General features: G+C 51.3%; 1 protein-coding gene across 2 annotated transcripts in view; it reads right to left on the bottom strand.

The window, feature by feature from the left end:
- Positions 1-16,973, bottom strand: part of axdnd1 (axonemal dynein light chain domain containing 1) — a 486,782-nt gene that overhangs the window by 326,756 nt on the left and 143,053 nt on the right. For both annotated transcript variants that reach the window (XM_072511281.1, XM_072511280.1), the window contains exons 7-8: positions 16,446-16,534; positions 15,848-15,904 (exon numbers count right to left, since the gene is read on the bottom strand). In XM_072511281.1, coding sequence (XP_072367382.1) covers positions 15,848-15,904; positions 16,446-16,534 — 146 coding nt within the window. The remainder of the gene's footprint in view (positions 1-15,847; positions 15,905-16,445; positions 16,535-16,973) is intronic.

Genomic DNA, 16,973 nt, shown 5'->3' with positions numbered 1-16,973 from the left:
AAAAATGAGGGAGTCACATATGGTGACGATTCTATAGGGAAATTGACGATAAGGAGAAACAGACAGACAGACGAGATGTTAAGCAACAAGATAATAACAGATATTATGCTTGTACCCCGAGGAAGATACGAAGATACTTAAAGACGGAGAAAAGCATGAACAAGATGAAGACGAACCTGATGATCTGCATCGTGATCGTCGCTGGAACAATACAGTTGCGCGCGTTACCCCCCTCTACCTCCCTCACCACACAGGCCCTGAATACAACTACCCAACGCAACACCCCCAGCCGGACACTACACCACACATAGACACAGCCACTGATACCCCCACATGGTGTGAGAATCTCATTAAATGGTACTCCCTGTCATACACAGTAGAAGCCTTTCTGGTGATAGCTATATTGTGCAGTGTCATCCAGACAAACAGACTTCGGAAATGGAGAAGGAGAGCCTCCCACCCTCCAATATACACCTTCAGAGCCCCTTTCCATGGACTCCAGCAAACCCCACACTCTTTCTGAACCCTTCCTCCCTAATAAATTCCACGGTTGTTGTTTAGTTAATAAAGTTACTTCTTTGTACATAGATATTTGATAAGTAGGAATGTGATGCTGCTATTGGTTATATGTTGTTTGTATTGTAAGATAAGTTCTTTGATTGTTAAATAGCAGCATGAGTATAGTCTAGTTAGAGACAGTTAGAGGTTTTTTGTGTAAGGAGACTGACATATAGGTTTGAATGTTAAATGCCCCCTTAGGAATTTTTAGAATATGCGTTGTGTTAGGGAAATTTAGGGAAATATTTTGACCCATAGGACAGAGTAGGTAGAACCTGTCCTTGATTGAGGGCACCCGGAATGTAAGAGAACAGGAGAAGATCCAGTAGTGTGATCCTTCACGCTTCGCGTTGAGGATCAAGAGGAATATGTGTAGCCATCTGGGATGGCCACTTACAACCAGGAACAGAGAAACTCACAAAGCATAGCGGGTAAACTGGACAAAGCGAGATTCAGGCAGGCTCAGAGCCTGAATGTCTATTTGCGAGTGAGGAATCCAGACGGTATCGAAACCCCACCCAATTAGCATTGGATGGCCCATTTCCGCCAGACAAAGGACTGGTACTTGAGCGACCAGTACAGTCCCAGACATTTTGGTGCCACTCCCTGTGCTAGGGAAGCGTAAACAACGGGGTCAGTGACCGCTTGGGACACGCCCAGCCATCCAGGCACCCGCCCATTTATTGGTTCGAAATCGAACATAGCAATCAGGGATCACCCAATTTGTGGGGTCCAAACTGAAGGACCGCCCAAAAGAGCGCGAAAACCCCCAAGCATAAGAAGAGAGTCCACCATGTGTTCGTCCTCTTTTGGACCTGGTGCTCTGGCAACGTCCATCTCCAATTGCAGCACCACCAGAAGCAAGTCCAAGTTCAATGCCCGCTACCAGACGGATGAGCCCAGCTGAGCAGCAGTTACTTCTCCAGACTCAATAGATCCCGACTCAAACAACGGCCACTGTTCCTCTGACCTAAGCCGGTTGCCTGAAATTAAGTACAGGTTGTCTTAGTCGATAGATGTAGGTAACTAGTAGTGTTTATGTTGCATGATTAATTGTGTGTGTTAATAAAGTACCTTTGACCTTGAACTAACTAACTGGTGTTTGGCTCTTTGATCGATAGCCGGTTGATACATTTGATACCTGGCGACTCTGAGCAATAGAATATTGGTATCTAAAGGAAGGAGGGCATCCTCACTGATTGACATAGTTACAACAGAGCCACAGAAAAGGCAACAGTGCCACATCAGCCAGTGAGTGGGCCATATCCCTCTGAGGCTGGATCACCTCTCTCTGTATCTGCGCCACGCCGGCCTGTGCCTGGGCATTGCTGCCGACGCTCTCAGCAATGGCCTGCTGTGACTGGGTCACACCGAGAAGCACCGCTGCAATCTCTAGCTGGTTCTGGCACATGGTTGCCTGTGAGAGGGCAGTCCTGTCCTGGGCTTCGGCCCCCGCCTGCACAGAATGCCCCAGACCTTGAATTTACTAACCCATGTCCGATACCGTCGCCCCCATTGCCTCCACCGCGGACGCCACCCATGCAGTTTCTGTCTTGGTGGCACACATGAACCGCACCGCCCACTGCTCCTGCCCCCAGCAGGTGATGGAAGCCGGCCGTCATCCCCACCTCTAGTCCCTGGGTCTCTGACCTGCACTGTGGCTGCGACTGGATGTTCCAGGAGCCCGGGACCTGTCTGGGCGGCAGTTGGTTCCTGGGGCCGCACAGCCCTCCAACCGCCCGTCACCTCGGCTGCTCCTACCTCCACCTGCTGTACTGGACCGACACTGTGGTGCGCACCAGGTTGCATCCCAGAAGCCTCTTCATTAGTTTACTCAACGGAGGTGATAGTTTCTGAGATGGTGGAGGGTGTTGGAGACAGCAGTGACAGAAAGTCAGTGTCCTTCTCTGATCTGAACTCCGGGGTCTGCTGAGTCTCGGGCAGGGGCTGGTATTCTGGCTGCCTTTCCCATCGGTGCTGTGCCGTCTGGGGGGGCACTGGCTCTGGCACTGGCTGGGGACGGGAGGTCCCCGGATGGGCTGGCCCCATCTCCGGCATGTCCTGTAAGGCGGCATGTATGGTTAGACAGCCTGACAGTGGTAAGGCGTGAGGGGGTGAGAGCTGAGGTGAGGGGGTGGGTGGGGGTGGGGGGGGTGAGGAGGGAGGGTTGGTGTGGGGTGAAGGGTTGGGGTAGGGTGAGGGGGTTTGGGGTGGGGTGAAGGGTTGGGGTAGGGTGAGGGGGGTTGGGGTGGGGTGAAGGGTTGGGGTGGGGTGAGCGGGGTTGGGATGGGCACACATGTATCATGAGGGCAGGGGGTCTCACTTCATCGCGCGCCGCCGACCTCCGCGTCAGCGACCTCCCTCTCCTCCGGGCCACCGATCACATCCAGTGCCCTCTGCTCGGGCGCAGTGAGTGGCCGCAGGTCTGGTGGTCCCCCTCCACCTGCGGGGGGGGAACACAAACAACCACACTGTTAGACAGTTCGGTGCATGCAGCCCAGGGGTTGGGTAGCTGATGGCATCAGTCGCCAGGGCACACGGCTATTGCGGCTGGCATGGGTTCTGGCATGTGGGGCAGGATGGGAGTCCGGCCGTCCCTCGGGGGGGGGGGGGGGGGGGGGTCCGGGTCACGTGTGTGGGGGTAGGGGGGTTAGTGCCAGGGACACAGCGCTGTCTACTATTCACCCAGGCCGCTCTGAGGAGGTCGTGCAGTTTTTTCTGCACTGGGTGCCAGTCCGGGCGACTTTGCTGACGGTGCTGGCGGTGACTCCCACCTCCGCCAAGGAACGGCGAACAGTAGCACCTGAGGACCTCCCTCCCGGGCCGGGGAACAGCACCAGCCGCCTTTCCTCCACTGAATCACGGAGGGTCTCCAGTCCTGCATCATGGAAGCGCGGCGTTGCTCTCTTTCCAACCATGTTGGCTGCGACAATTGTGTGTGGGAGGGGGAGAATCCCTTCAGTGCAGCTGCAGTTGTGCGGCAATCCCAGAACAGGCAAATCCGCCGCCGTTCAGCTTCCAAAGTGTGGCGTTTCCTGTGACGCCCGTGCTAGCCTCTTTGGAGTGGCTGAATACCTTCACCTGTGGCGCTGTTTTTGCCGTCGTGAAACTCCAGTTTTCATGACGACATCAGCACTTAGTCTCAGAAACGGAGAATCCAGCCGTTAGTCTGCAGAATGGAGAATCCAGCCCCAGAAATCTGTCTATCTCAGCCCAAATATATTCAACGATGGAAAATCCACAGTCCTCTGAGGCAGAGAATTCCTAAAACATACAACCCTTTGAGTAAAGATATTTCTCCTCATCTCAGTCTTAAATGATCAGCCCCTTATCCTATCATTATACCCGCACCCCCCCCCCACTCCATGCTAAATTAATCTAGATACCCCAGCCAGCAAAAACGACAGGCAGATTCTCCATCACCGGGTCACCCCGATGGGAAGAAGAATCGGGCATCGGGGCAAGCTGGCGGTGTGAACAGGTTCCACACCGCACGCCTGCGGGAGTATGGAAATAAATGCAAATGGGTTGCATCTATTTAGCGGGCCCTGCACCTATGCTCCTCCCTCCCATGACCATCTGAGGCCCTTCATTCCCCCCCCCCCCCCGCTCCGCAGATCAGCCCTGACCACCCCATCCCCCCCCCCCCCCCCCCAAACGCTCAGCAGCCTCCAAACCCCTGGATTGCCTTGGTGCCCCCCCCACCCCCAAGTATGAGGGTGGGCCAACCCATCCCTCCCAGGGACCCCTGTATTAGTGGGACCCTCCGCCCCACAGGGACCTCTGTAATGGGAGGTCCATCTCCCACCCACCCAAGAGACCCCTGTAATAGGGGACTCCCCCCCCACAGGGACCCCTTCAATAGGGGGATATGTTGGGTCTCCCCCATACTTAGGGTGTGTGTGTGGGGGGGGGGGGAGCGCTGTCGTGGCTGATCTGTGGGAGGTTGGGATTTTGTGGCCAATTTGCAGTGGCCGTGGTCCAGTCCAATTTGAGGTGGGGGGGGGGGGGGGCAGGGGGGTCATGGCCAACTATAGTGCGGGTTGGAGGGCCAATTTGACCACAAAGGGATCATAAAACTAGTGCAATTCAGCTCCGGCAGGAGAACATAGGGCTGGATTCTCCGATTGCCAATGCCGAAATCGCGTTCAGCAATTGGGCAGAGAATGCATTTTGACGTCGAATTTGGGGACAGCGCTGTTTTCCGGATGCTCCTCCCCCTCCAAATCGGCGTCATTGCTGAGTACGCCATATGCCATTGGGACGGCCTCAGGACCTCACTTGAAGGCCCTTCCCCGATGCTCCTCGATGGGTCAACTTCCTGATGACGTGTATCACTGTGGTCTGAGGTTTCGGCAACCTAGCGTGGCGGCTGCGGACTGTGACCAGTACCGATACAGTCAGGGGAGGGGGGGAGGGGGGGGGAGCCATTCCGCTGGCCGGGGGGGGGGGGGGGGGGGGGGGGGCTTCGCTGGGGCCTCGGGGGACTGGTGGGAGTTTGGTCCGGGGGTGGCAAGGGGAGTTAAAGGGGGGAACTATTTGGCAGGCTGGGTCCGTGCGTGGCCGGCATCCTGTTGTACGGCACAACCTCCGCAGGTCACCACCGTGCACATGCGCGGCCATGGACCCGGCAATTCTCTGTCCGTATCTGCAGGTAAAGCCGGGGGCTTTACGCGACGGGGCTGCTAGCCCCCAACCGCGCGAAGCATCAGTGCGGAGGCGGCGCTGACATTTTGGTCGTAAGACAAGACACATTCCGGACATAGCCTCAAAATCAGAGAATCCAGGCCATAGTCTCCCAAGCGGAGAATCCTGGCCAACCTCTCAGTTCGACCCTGTCAAGTCCCTACAAGATCTTGTATGTTTCGATGAGATCACCTCTCATTCTTCTAAACCCCAGAGAACATAACTATAATTTACTCAGCCTCTCATCATAGAATAATCCCAGGGATCAAACTAGTGAACCTACACTATACCATCTCCACTACATGTTTGTCTTTCCTTAAACATGGAGACCAAAATTGTACACAGTATTCCAGGTGTGATCTCACCTCAGCCCTGTAAAATCATAACAAGACTTTCTTATTCGTAAACTCCAAATCCCTTGCAATAAAAGTCAATATGGCATTTGCCATCCTAATTGCTTGTTGTGTCTGAATGCTAACTTTCCATGTTCCTGCAAGAAGAATACACAAATCCCTCAACATTCTCAAGTGTCATGTATTTTAACAAGTATTCCATATATCTATTCTATGGAACAGATATATTGTCCCACCATTCAATGAGATCATGTCCCACCATTCAGTGAGATCATGGCTGAACTGTGGCCTAACTCCATCATTGCCTTTGGCCCAAATCCCTTAATATCTTTACTCAACAAAAATCTATCTATCTCAGAATTAAGATTAACAACTGTTCTAGCTCCATTTTGTGGGAGAGAGTTCCAAACCTCTACCACCCTTTGTGTGAAAAAGTGCTTCCCAACATCTCTCCTGAACTGTTTTGCCCTAATTTTGAGACTATTCTTACAATTAGAGTAAATAATCTTACAGTTCCCCACGTTTTACATCTGCCACTTTGTTGTCCACAGTACTCTAAATTTTTAGAAAAAAATAATGGATTCACATTAAACCAACAATAGAAATGAAATAATCTACAGATTGCCATTTCTGGTTACTTGAATACGGTTTACCAAACCTATTGATCAAAATATATGGCGGTATTCTTGACCAACATTGTTGGAATCACAAATGGGTGGAGAATTGGGTGTCAGCCGAAAACCGAGGTCGGCACAAGCACCCAACGGAGTGCCATACTCTGGCACCTCGATGGTGGCATGGATACGTCCAACACCCCGTGCTGGCGTGGGCATGAAAATCACATATCAATGCCCATTAACACACCATTAATGGGGCCGACCTGGTAGTCTCTGGCCTCCAGTGATTCTCCGCCTCTGCCAGGCAGAAGTGACGCTGCCGCGGTTCACTTGAAGTATTTAAAAACGGGGACCAGACGCTGTGGCTGGTGAGGGAAAGAGAGGAGCTAAGAAAAGGTTTCAAGGGCGCAATGGTGGGCTGATAGTTGTGCCTCTGGCTGGGCGGGTAGCTTCACAGGGCGGGGTGGAGTAATGGGTCGCGACCAGGGGATGGACTGTTGGCCTGAGGTGTCCGGACATGGGCAGACATTGCTGCAGTCCACACGGCAGCTACCTGGCTGCGCATTCCAACCTCCCACCGTGACCCATAAATATGCAGACGCTACCGGCAGTATAGGTGTCCCACCAGCACCACCCCCCCATCCCAGGCCACCCCTAGGAACCCCCAGACTCCAGGCAACCCGTCAACGGGATGGGCGTGGTCCACAACAGCCTGTGGGCACCAGGTGTTGGCAATCCTCAGTGCACCCATCCGAGATACTGCCTCACAGCAGAGGGAACAGGGGAAGAGTAGAGTGCACCCCGAACAGCGTACGCATGCACCGTGGTCCTGCCAGCTTCCCTGGCACACTGCCCCCCCCCCAAGGGCAGATGCCCCACCAGTGGCACACCAGCTAGCCCAACCCACAGGAACAACAGCTGTCTCCAAGCCCCACCTGCCCCGGCATCCTTGCTCCCGTCCGCCTGCCCCAGGCAGGTAGGCACAATCTGTGTGTCGCACACAGGACCAGCGGCACACCTACAGCTATGGTCCCAACGGGTGCTCACCCCCTTCGCCCAGCCCCATGTGTGGGCCCTGCTCGCACGCATGCCAACAGGCATGGTACCAGCTGGTGGCACATGTTGCCACCCCCACAACCAGGAGCTACCCTGCTGATGGGGTATCACGTGGCTCGCCCAAGGAGGGCACCCACGGTAGACCCCACAGGAAGGCAGAGGCCAGGGGTTACAGACCATATCGCTGGCAGGGACGGGTGGCAGGGCTGGAGGCCCCCCCCCTCCCACCGGTGACAGGCACCGGCGGGGCCAGGAGCGTGGTGCAGAAGGCACAGTGTGGTTGGGAACGACTTGGGTGGGGCTAGGATTAGGTCGTGGACATGCAAGGGTAGGGACTGCAGTGCAGTCCAGGGCCACCATGGGGCCCAGTGAACGGCACAGTAGTACTCACCATGCTAACATGTCTACCCTTTACCCTCTGCAGAAAATTGCAGTCTGAAATGGTTGACATCTGCCTGGCCGCCGCAGCCCTGGCAGACGCACTGAGGCTGCATGAGCACGAGCTGCTCAGGGAGGATCCTGCAGAACGGGAGCATGCCCCAGAGGAGCAGGGACCAGCAGGTGACAATGGAGAGGTGGCAGCCCAGCAAGCCGATGAGGAGGTGACAAGGAGGCGCCGCATCAGGCCCGTGTATACTAGAAGCGCCTGTCCTCCAAGGACAAGCCGGACTGAGCATGTCACTGACAACTATGGCTGAACAGGGAGACTGTGCAACATTTTTGCCAGATATTGGTGCACCTGGAACCGCGGGGGAATGGGGGCGGGGGAATGGATGCCCTGTCATCAGGGGCATATGGTGCCCATCAAGGTGACAGTCGCCCTGAACATTTATGCCACGGGGTTCTTCCAGGCACCGAGCAGGGACCTGTCTGGGATCTCTAAGACATCCGTGCACAGGTGCATCCATGCCTCAAAGGATGCTCTATATACCTAGGTGACACAGTATATCACGCTCAATGTGGACCGAGCCCACCAGGTTGCCCGGGCAGTGGGATTCACCACAATCGCTGGCATGCCACAGGTCCAGGAGGTAATCTCTTCATGAGCACCGGCGCATGAAGGAATGCACTTCATCAATAGGAAGGGATTCCACTCCCGGAATGCGCAGCTGCTGTGTGACCACCGGGATGCACATCATGCACATCTGCGCCCATTATCCAGGCAATGTGCACGATACCTTTGTCCTGACACACATGACGGTTCCCGACATTGTCGAGGCATTCCCCCGGTTGAGGATTTGGATTTTGGGAGACAGGGGTTATCTGCTGAGTCGTGGCTAATGGAGGCCCAAGACTGACGCGGCGAACCGCGATAAAGACGCCCATTCAGCGATCAGGGGCATCATCAAGCTGTGCATCGGCATACTGAAGGTGTATTCAGGTGCCTGGATCATTCGAGGGGCCCCTCCAATACAGCCCTAGGTTGGTCTCCTGCATTATGGTGGCCTGCTGCATCCTCCACAACATCGCAGAGCAGAGGGGCAACATGTTGGAGCAGGAGGTAGAGGAATGCACTTCATCCAATGAGGAGAATGCAGAGGACGGCCAGGATAGAACATAAGAACTATGAGCAGGAGTAGGTCATCTGGCCCCTCAAGCCTGCTCCGCCATTCAATATGATCATGGCTGATCTTTTCGTGGACTCAGCTCCACTTATCCGCCTGCTCAACATAACCCTTAATTCCTTTACCGTTCAATCTCTCTTTGCCTTAATAACATTCAACAAGGTAGCCTCAACTGCTTCACTGGGCAGGGAATTCCACAGATTCACAACCATTTTGTTTAGAAAATGTTTTATTGAAGCATTTATAATTTTCACAGTTTAATACATTAACATCTCTTAAACAACCGTGCGGGCCGACACACGTAAAGAAAGAAAAAACAACCTACAGAACAACACCCCCTACTCCCCCCGCTTTATTCCCTAGCTGCCCGTAAACTATATTCTCTGTCCCGTTGTAACGTTGCCGTGCCTCTTGTTTTCCTCCCCCACCTTTTTCCCTCCCACCCATTACTGCTGACGTACAATTTTCCTTGAAGTAGTCTATGAACGGCTGCCATCTCTGGGCGAACCCTTGAATTGATCCTCTCAAAGCGAATTTAATTTTCTCCAGACTGAGAAACCCTGCCATATCGCTGACCCACACTCCTGACTTCGGGGGCTCCGAGTCCCTCCATCCCAACAAAATCCGTCTCCGGGCCACCAGGGAGGAGAAGGCCAGAACATCGGCCTCCTCCCCACCACCCCCCCCCCCCCCCCCCTTGGCCCCCGGATCTTCCGATACCCCAAATATTGCCAGTTCTGGACTCGGAGTTACCCTCCCTGCCAGGACCTCTGACATAACGTCCGCAAATCCCTGCCAGAATCCCCTCAACTTCGGACATGCCCAGAACCTATGTACATGGTTGGCCGGGCTACCCCCACAATATCCGGAGGTGGCCGGGCTACCTCCGGACAATATCCCGTACCTGGAGGTACCGAAACCCATTCCCGCCCAGCAACCCAAACTCCTCCTCTAATGCCTCCAAGGTCGGGAAACCCTCCTGAATGAATAGGTCCCCAAATCTCTCAATCCCTGCCAGCCGCCATCCGTTATAGCCCCCATCCGCCCTCCCCAGATTCACAAGCCTTTGGGTGAAGAAGTTCCTCCTCAACCTAAATCTGCTGCCCCTTATTTTGAGGCTATGCCCCTAGATATGGGGCCCGAACAGGCTCAGGAGACCGCACGACATGTGCGCCAAGGCCACCATACATGGGACAACCTGATTGCATCCAGGTTCGCCGACTCGGGGGCCTGGCCACTGGCAGATCAACTATCCTATCCTACCCCCACAACCACACCCGTTTCCTGCACTCCATCCCCCCCCCTCCCCAGCGCTCCCACCCCATCCAAGCCCCTAGGGTATTGGGCCTGGGGCCAAATGTATCAGGGATCTAGTCAATTGGCAGAGGATGATGACCATCCGCTTCACGATGAACTCCGGGTTTCCGCATCATCTGACTCCCACCCTTGTGTCACATACCACTGTCTGCCCTGCATGGGAGCTGAAGGAAATTAGTATTAGTAAAAAATGGGGTGGAATTCTCTGATAATGACGTTATGTCCTCACGTCCGGAAGCAAATGGGCGCAAATCACTCTGGACTTTCCTGGAGAAATCCCAGAGTGATTCTCCATTTTGCAAGGGGCTTGCAGGGCCCCGGAGTGCTCCTCGCAACTCCGGCTGCCGATACAGGGCCCTGCACTTCTGGCGGCGGATCCGCGCATGCGCGCAGCGGCCGCCTGCCCCACGCAACATGGTAGACCCACACTGCGGGCCGGCCCCGACAATATAGGCCCCCCCCCCACGAGATCACGAGCGCCCGCCAATCGGTGGCCCCCGATCGTGAGCCAGGTCGTCCTGGAGGCCCCCCCACCTCGGTGGCAGGATCCCCCTGCCACCCCACCAGGGCGGCCACAGACTGTGTCCCGCGCTCACACCAGGTGGAACCATGAGTGCACCACGCTGGCGGGAACTCGGCCAGTTGTCGGCGGAGAATTGGCACGGGGGCATCTTTCAATGGCCCCCGACTGGCGCCGCGTCAACCGCGCACGCACAATTGGCGGCGATTCTCCGGTCCCCGGAGAATCGCATGAGCAGCATTGGACCCAATCGCGGGTCTGACGCCCATTCTCCGCTCCCATGCCAAGCGCGATTGCGGTGCAGAGGCTGTGAGAATCTCGCCCATGGTTTAGGGGAAATTAATGGGATTGAGGGCAGGCAAATCTCCAGGGCCTGATAATCTTCAGCCAAGGGTACTTAAGGAATTGGCCCTAGAAATAGTCGATGCATTGGTGGCTATTTTCCAAAATTCTTTGGACTCTGGAATAGTTCCTACAAATTATAGGTAAGGGAATGTAACCCCGCTATTGAAAAAGGGAGGTAGAGAGAAAACAGGGAACTATATACAGTGGTGGGGTCCCAGGTATCTGCTGCTATTGTCCTTCTAGATGGTCATGGGTTTGGAAGGTGCTGTCTAAGGAAACTTGGTGAGTAACTGTAGTGCACCTTGTAGATGGTACACATGGCTGCCACTCTTCATCAGTGGTGGAGGGTTTGAATGTGTGTGGAAGGGGAAGCAATCAAGCGGGCTGCTTTGTCCTGGATGGTGTCGAGTTTCTTGAGTGTTATTGGAGCTGCACTCATCCAGGCAAGTGGAGCATATTCCATTACACTCCTGCCTTGTCCCTTGGAGATGGTGGTCAGGCTTTGGGGGGTCATGAGGTGAGTTACTCGCCATAGGATTTCTAGCTTTTGACATGCCCTGAAAGCCACAGTATAAATATGGCTAGTCTAATTCAGTTTCTGATTGATATACCTTCAATTCACTGAGAGGCAGAGAGAGCGAGTGAACATTAGGCTTTATTAGTCATGAACTTGCCTAGCCAGAGTTGGTTGTACAGATGAATGCCACCCACGGGCGGCCGGTCTATATATGGCCCCGGTGAGGGCGGAGCCAGAGGCGGAGCCCACCGGGGTTACAGTACAGTACCTGGAAGCAGCTCGTATCACCACTTCCAGGTCATAGGTCATAGGTTACAGTGTCATGCATGCATTAGGTGAATACATTCACCAAACTGATCAAATGTTGATTGCGGGGAATTCAGCGGTGGTAATGCCATTGAATGACAAGGGGCGGTAGTTAGATCCTCTCTTATAGGAGATGGCCATTGCCTGGCACTTGTGTGGCACCAATGTAACTTGCCACTTGTCAGCCCAAGCCTGGATATTGTCCAGGTCTTGCTGCATTTTTGCTGCATTTAGGTCACACATCAGGACATGGGCTGCTTCATTATCTGAGGATTTTGATTTGATTTTATTGTCACATGTACCGAAGTAGAGTGAAAAGTATTTTTCTGTGAATGGTGAACGGTGGAATTGCGAATGATGCTGAACATTGTGCAGTCATCCGCAAACATCCCCCTTCTGACCTTATGCAGGAAGGGAAGTCATAAAAGGAGCAGCATTATATATTAATGATTTGGACAAGGGAACTAAATGTATGATCTCCAAATTTGCAGATGATACAAAGTTGGGTGGGTGGGTGAGCTGTGAGGCAGATGCAAAGATGCTTCAGCGGGATTTGGACAGGTGAAGGTTTATCAGACTGTTTCCTGGGATGGCGGGACTGTCATACGAGGAGAGATTAAATTGGTTAGGATTATATTCATTGGAGTTTAGAAGAGTGAGAGGGGATCTCATTGAAATTAATAAAATTCTAACAGGGTAGATTCAGAAAGAATGGTCCCGATGGTGGGGGAGTCCAGGACTAGGGGTCATAGTTTAAGGATCAGTGGTAAACCTTTTAGGACTGAGGTGAGGAGAAATTTCTTCACCCAGAGAGTGATGAATCTGTGGAATTTGCTACCATAGAAAGTAGTTGAGACCAAAACATTGTGTAATTTCAAGAAGGAATTAGATATAGCTCCTGGGGCTAAAGGGATCAAGGGATATGGAGGGGAAGGTGGGATCAAGGTATTGAACTTGATGATCAGCCATGATCATAATGAACAGCCTCCTCCTACTTCTATTTTCTATGTTTCTATGCCTGCTGGCCATTCCATCACCATGGCCCATGAAACATCTGGCAGAAAGAAAGTCGGTGAACATGTGTTTATTTGTGACAGCGCTATGTACAATAATTGTGCTCTAGCTCCTAATGCTATCCTATGCGCTGCACCCATGCCAAATTAACTGGGTCTACATTTCTAATCATACGAGTCCTAATGCTCCTTCTAGGTGGTTCCCCCAGGCGGAACATCAGCCCTGGAGGTGGCCTGCTGCATTTCCTGCCCTGTAACCTGGGTTCCCTTTAGCAGATGTCCTGTGGAGAGATCAGGCCTGGATGGACGTGGCAGTCTTCCGGCTGTTACAGGTGGCATGGTGCCCCATCACTTCCTAATTAAAGATTGATAGATTTTTGACAACCAAAGGAAGTAAGGGGTTTGGGAAAAGGTGAGTTTGTGGAATTAGGTCTCACATCAGGCATGATCACACTGAATAGCAGAAAAGGTTAATGGGTGAAATGGCCCGCTCCTATCTGTATAATAATAATAATAATCACATATTGTCACAAACAGGCCATTAGTCGTCACATTCCGGCAAACCAGCTGTTTAGTCCACTGTGCTAAATCACCCCCTGTAATACTTCCAACTGTGATAGTTTCCACAACAGGACACTACAGAACAGGAAGGCATGCAGTCCAGCTTGTAAGTTTTGCGCACGTGAAGTAGAGGCAGCCTGAGTGAGGCAGCCAGAGGGAGGATTGAAAGTTGGTAATTTGGAGCAGTGTGGTAATTAAAAGAGATAAGTGGTGAATTTAATTTTCCTTTTTTTCAGTTAAAAGTTTGTGTCTAGTTAGCTGGAGCTGCCCCCACCCTAATTGCTGAGTGGTAGTTATCTGTCAGTCACCTGAAGCCTGATTAGAGGCCAAGGTGTAAATTGCATTCTTCTTTTTGAAGTTTCACTAATGTGAGTCATGTCAGTTTAGCTGGGCTCTATACAAGAGAGGCATAAAATGCACACTCAGGAAGCTTTGTGCACGTGAAGTAGAGACAGTCTGAGTGAGGCAGCCAGAGTGGGGATTGAAAGTTGGTAATTTGGAGCAGTGTGGGAATTAAAAGAGATAAGTGGTGAATTTAATTTTTCTGTTTTTCAGTTAAAAGTTTAGTATCTAGTTGGCTGGAGCTGCCCCCACTCTAATTGCTGAGTGGCAGTTATCTGTTAGTTGTCTGTCAATCACCTGAGCTCCAGGAGAATCAGGGCAGAGGTGAGTGCAATGGCCATCACTAAGGAAAAGGTTCTGCGGAAATGGAAAGTTCTGAAGGTGGATAAATCACCTGGACCGGATTGAGTGCACCTCAGGGTTCTAAGAGAGATAGCTCAGGAGATTGTGGAGGCATTGGTGGTGATCTTTCAGGAATCACTGGAGGCCGGACGGATCCCAGAGGACTGGAAAGTGACTAATGTAATATCGCTGTTTAAGAAGGGAGGGAGGCAGAAGACAGGAAATTATAGGCTGGTTAGCCTGACTTCGATCATTGGGAAGATTTTAGAGTCCATTATTAAAGATGAGATCGTGGAGTACTTGGAAGTGCATGGTAAAATAGGACTGAGTCAGCATGGCTTCATCAAGGGGAGGTCATGTCTGACAAAACTGTTAGAGTTCTTTGAGGAAGTAACAAGGAAGTTAGACAAAGGAGAACCAGTGGATGTGATTCATTTGAATTTCCAGAAGCCTTTGACAAGGTGCTGCATAGGAGATTGTAAAATAAATTAAGAGCCCGTGGTGTTCAGGGTAAGATCCTGGCATGGACAGAGGATTGGCTGACTGGCAGAAGGCAGAAGGTGGGGATAAAGGGGTCTTTTTCAGGATGGCAGCCGGTGACTAGTGTGCCTCAGGGGTCTGTGCTGGGGCCACAACTTTCACAATATACATTAATGATCTGGAAGAACAAACTGAAGGCGCTGTTGCTAAGTTTGTAGATGATACAAAGATTTGTAGAAGGACAGGTAGTATTGAGGAAGCAAGGGGGCTGCAGAAGGACTTGGACAGGCTAGGAGAGTGGGCAATGAAGTGGCAGGTGGAATACAATGTGGAAAAGTGTGAGGTTATGCACTTTGGAAGGAGGAATGGAGGCATAGACTATTTTCTGAATGGGGAAATGCTTAGGAAATCAGAAGCACAAAGGGACTTGGGAGTCCTTGTTCATGAATATCTATGGTTAACATGCAGGTTCAGTCGGCAGTTAGGGAGGCAAATGCAATGTTAGCATTCATGTCGAGAGACCTAGAATACAAGAGCAGGGATGTACTTCTGAGGCTGTATAAGGCACTGGTCAGACCCCATTTGGAGTATTGTGAGCAGTTTTGGACCCCGTATTTAAGGAAGGATGTGCTGGCCTTGGAAAAGGTCCAGAGGAGGTTCACAAGAATGATCCCTGGAATGAAGAGCTTGTCGTATGAGGAACGGTTGAGGACTCTGGGTCTGTACTCGCTAGGGTTTAGAAGGATGAGGGGGGATTTTATTGGAACTTACAGGATACTGCGAGGCCTAGATAGAGTGCACGTGGAGAGGATGTTTCCACTTGTAGGAAAAACTAGAACCAGAGGACACAATCTCAGACTAAAGGGACGATCCTTTAAAACCGAGATGAGGAGGAATTTCTTCAGCCAGAGGGTGGTAAATCTGGAGAACTCTGCCGCAGAAGGCTGTGGAGGCCAAATTACTGAGTGTCTTTAAGACAGAGATAGATAAGTTCTTGATTAATAAGGGGATCAGGGGTTATGGGGAGAAGGCAGGAGAATGGGGATGAGAAAAATATCAGCCATGATTGATTGGCGGAGCAGGCTCGATGGGCCGAGTGGCCTAATTCTGCTCCTATGTCTTATGGTCTTGTCACAACCACACCACTGACTTATCTCTGCATCCTAGTCATCGGCATCTCACCTAATTCAGTTACAACCACACAGCTTATTTCCTGCTCTTGTGAGCTCCATAAAATACCCCCAAGTGTTATTAAATGCAATTACTCACATGGATGGAAACACCCGCAGTTTCTTCTCATGGTCCTGCAGCAGGGTTGTGTATTTACTAGGAGAAAGATCAGACACCGATCATTCTGGCAGATTCTTCAGAGGTAGCATTATAGATTAATGTGAGCTAGTGTTCCTTGAAGGGAGGTGCACTCATAAGGTAGGCAGGTTACAGAATCATACCTACAACATTATAGCTTGTATTGAAATCACATTCCCGACAAACTATTGTTAATTTTTTTGTTTATATCACTATAGTGACACAGTAGATTGTAGCTCCAATGTGCTGTACCATGAAATGTAGGTGGTACATAGGTGCCTAATGATACACCAAAAGGCATGCCAATTTCACACTTATCTTTTCAGAAAGATGTTAAGAAGTCAGATACTTTCTAAACGAACAGGATAGGGAAATAGTCGGATGGATATTTCAAGTTGCTCTCTCAGATTTCCAATCAACCAATATAGTCATAGCCAATCAAACCTGCCGATCTAGGACCTCTTGGTCTTTCATGTTGCGTAGCACATGAAAAAGAATCCACTTCAAAGTTAAAGAAGCATTTAATGACAAAGATCTATTATATTAGAGGGTTGCTCACTCCTCATAGTATTCCAATCCCAGGACTCCCTTATTCTTCACGATGTGGTACTCATTTGGTATCAGACTGTCAGGAACTTCAAAATGCTTCTGTTGAAAGAAATAATGGTCACACTCTCAATGCGAAAAACAGTTTACTGACATAAGTATATTAAAAAAGTGAGTACAGTAGCATATTCACCTGCATCCTGAAATAAAAACAGAAAATGTTGGATTAACTCAGCAAGTCTGCAGCAGCTGTGGAGAAAGAACACAGTTGGCACTTCGAGTCCATTGAATTGAAACATTAACTCTGCTCCTCTCTCCACAGGTGTAGCCAGACCTGCTGAATTTCCAGCACTTGGCAGTATTTTGCTTTTATTTAAGTACCTAAATCCTGATGTGTGTATCATCCAAACACCATTACTCTTCCTGCTCATGTCCACTTCAGCACATTTCTCCTCACACCAACTTATCTCACATGTATAACTACCCCTCTCTGTCTGTGCACTTTCTCACATGCCCATTTGCCATTCACCATTGACACCAT

Source organism: Scyliorhinus torazame, chromosome 7, assembly GCF_047496885.1.
Source record: "Scyliorhinus torazame isolate Kashiwa2021f chromosome 7, sScyTor2.1, whole genome shotgun sequence".
In the NCBI taxonomy this organism is placed as follows: Eukaryota; Metazoa; Chordata; class Chondrichthyes; order Carcharhiniformes; family Scyliorhinidae; genus Scyliorhinus; species Scyliorhinus torazame.
Note: the sequence above shows the minus strand (reverse complement) of the source record. Positions and strands in the feature narration are given on the sequence as shown.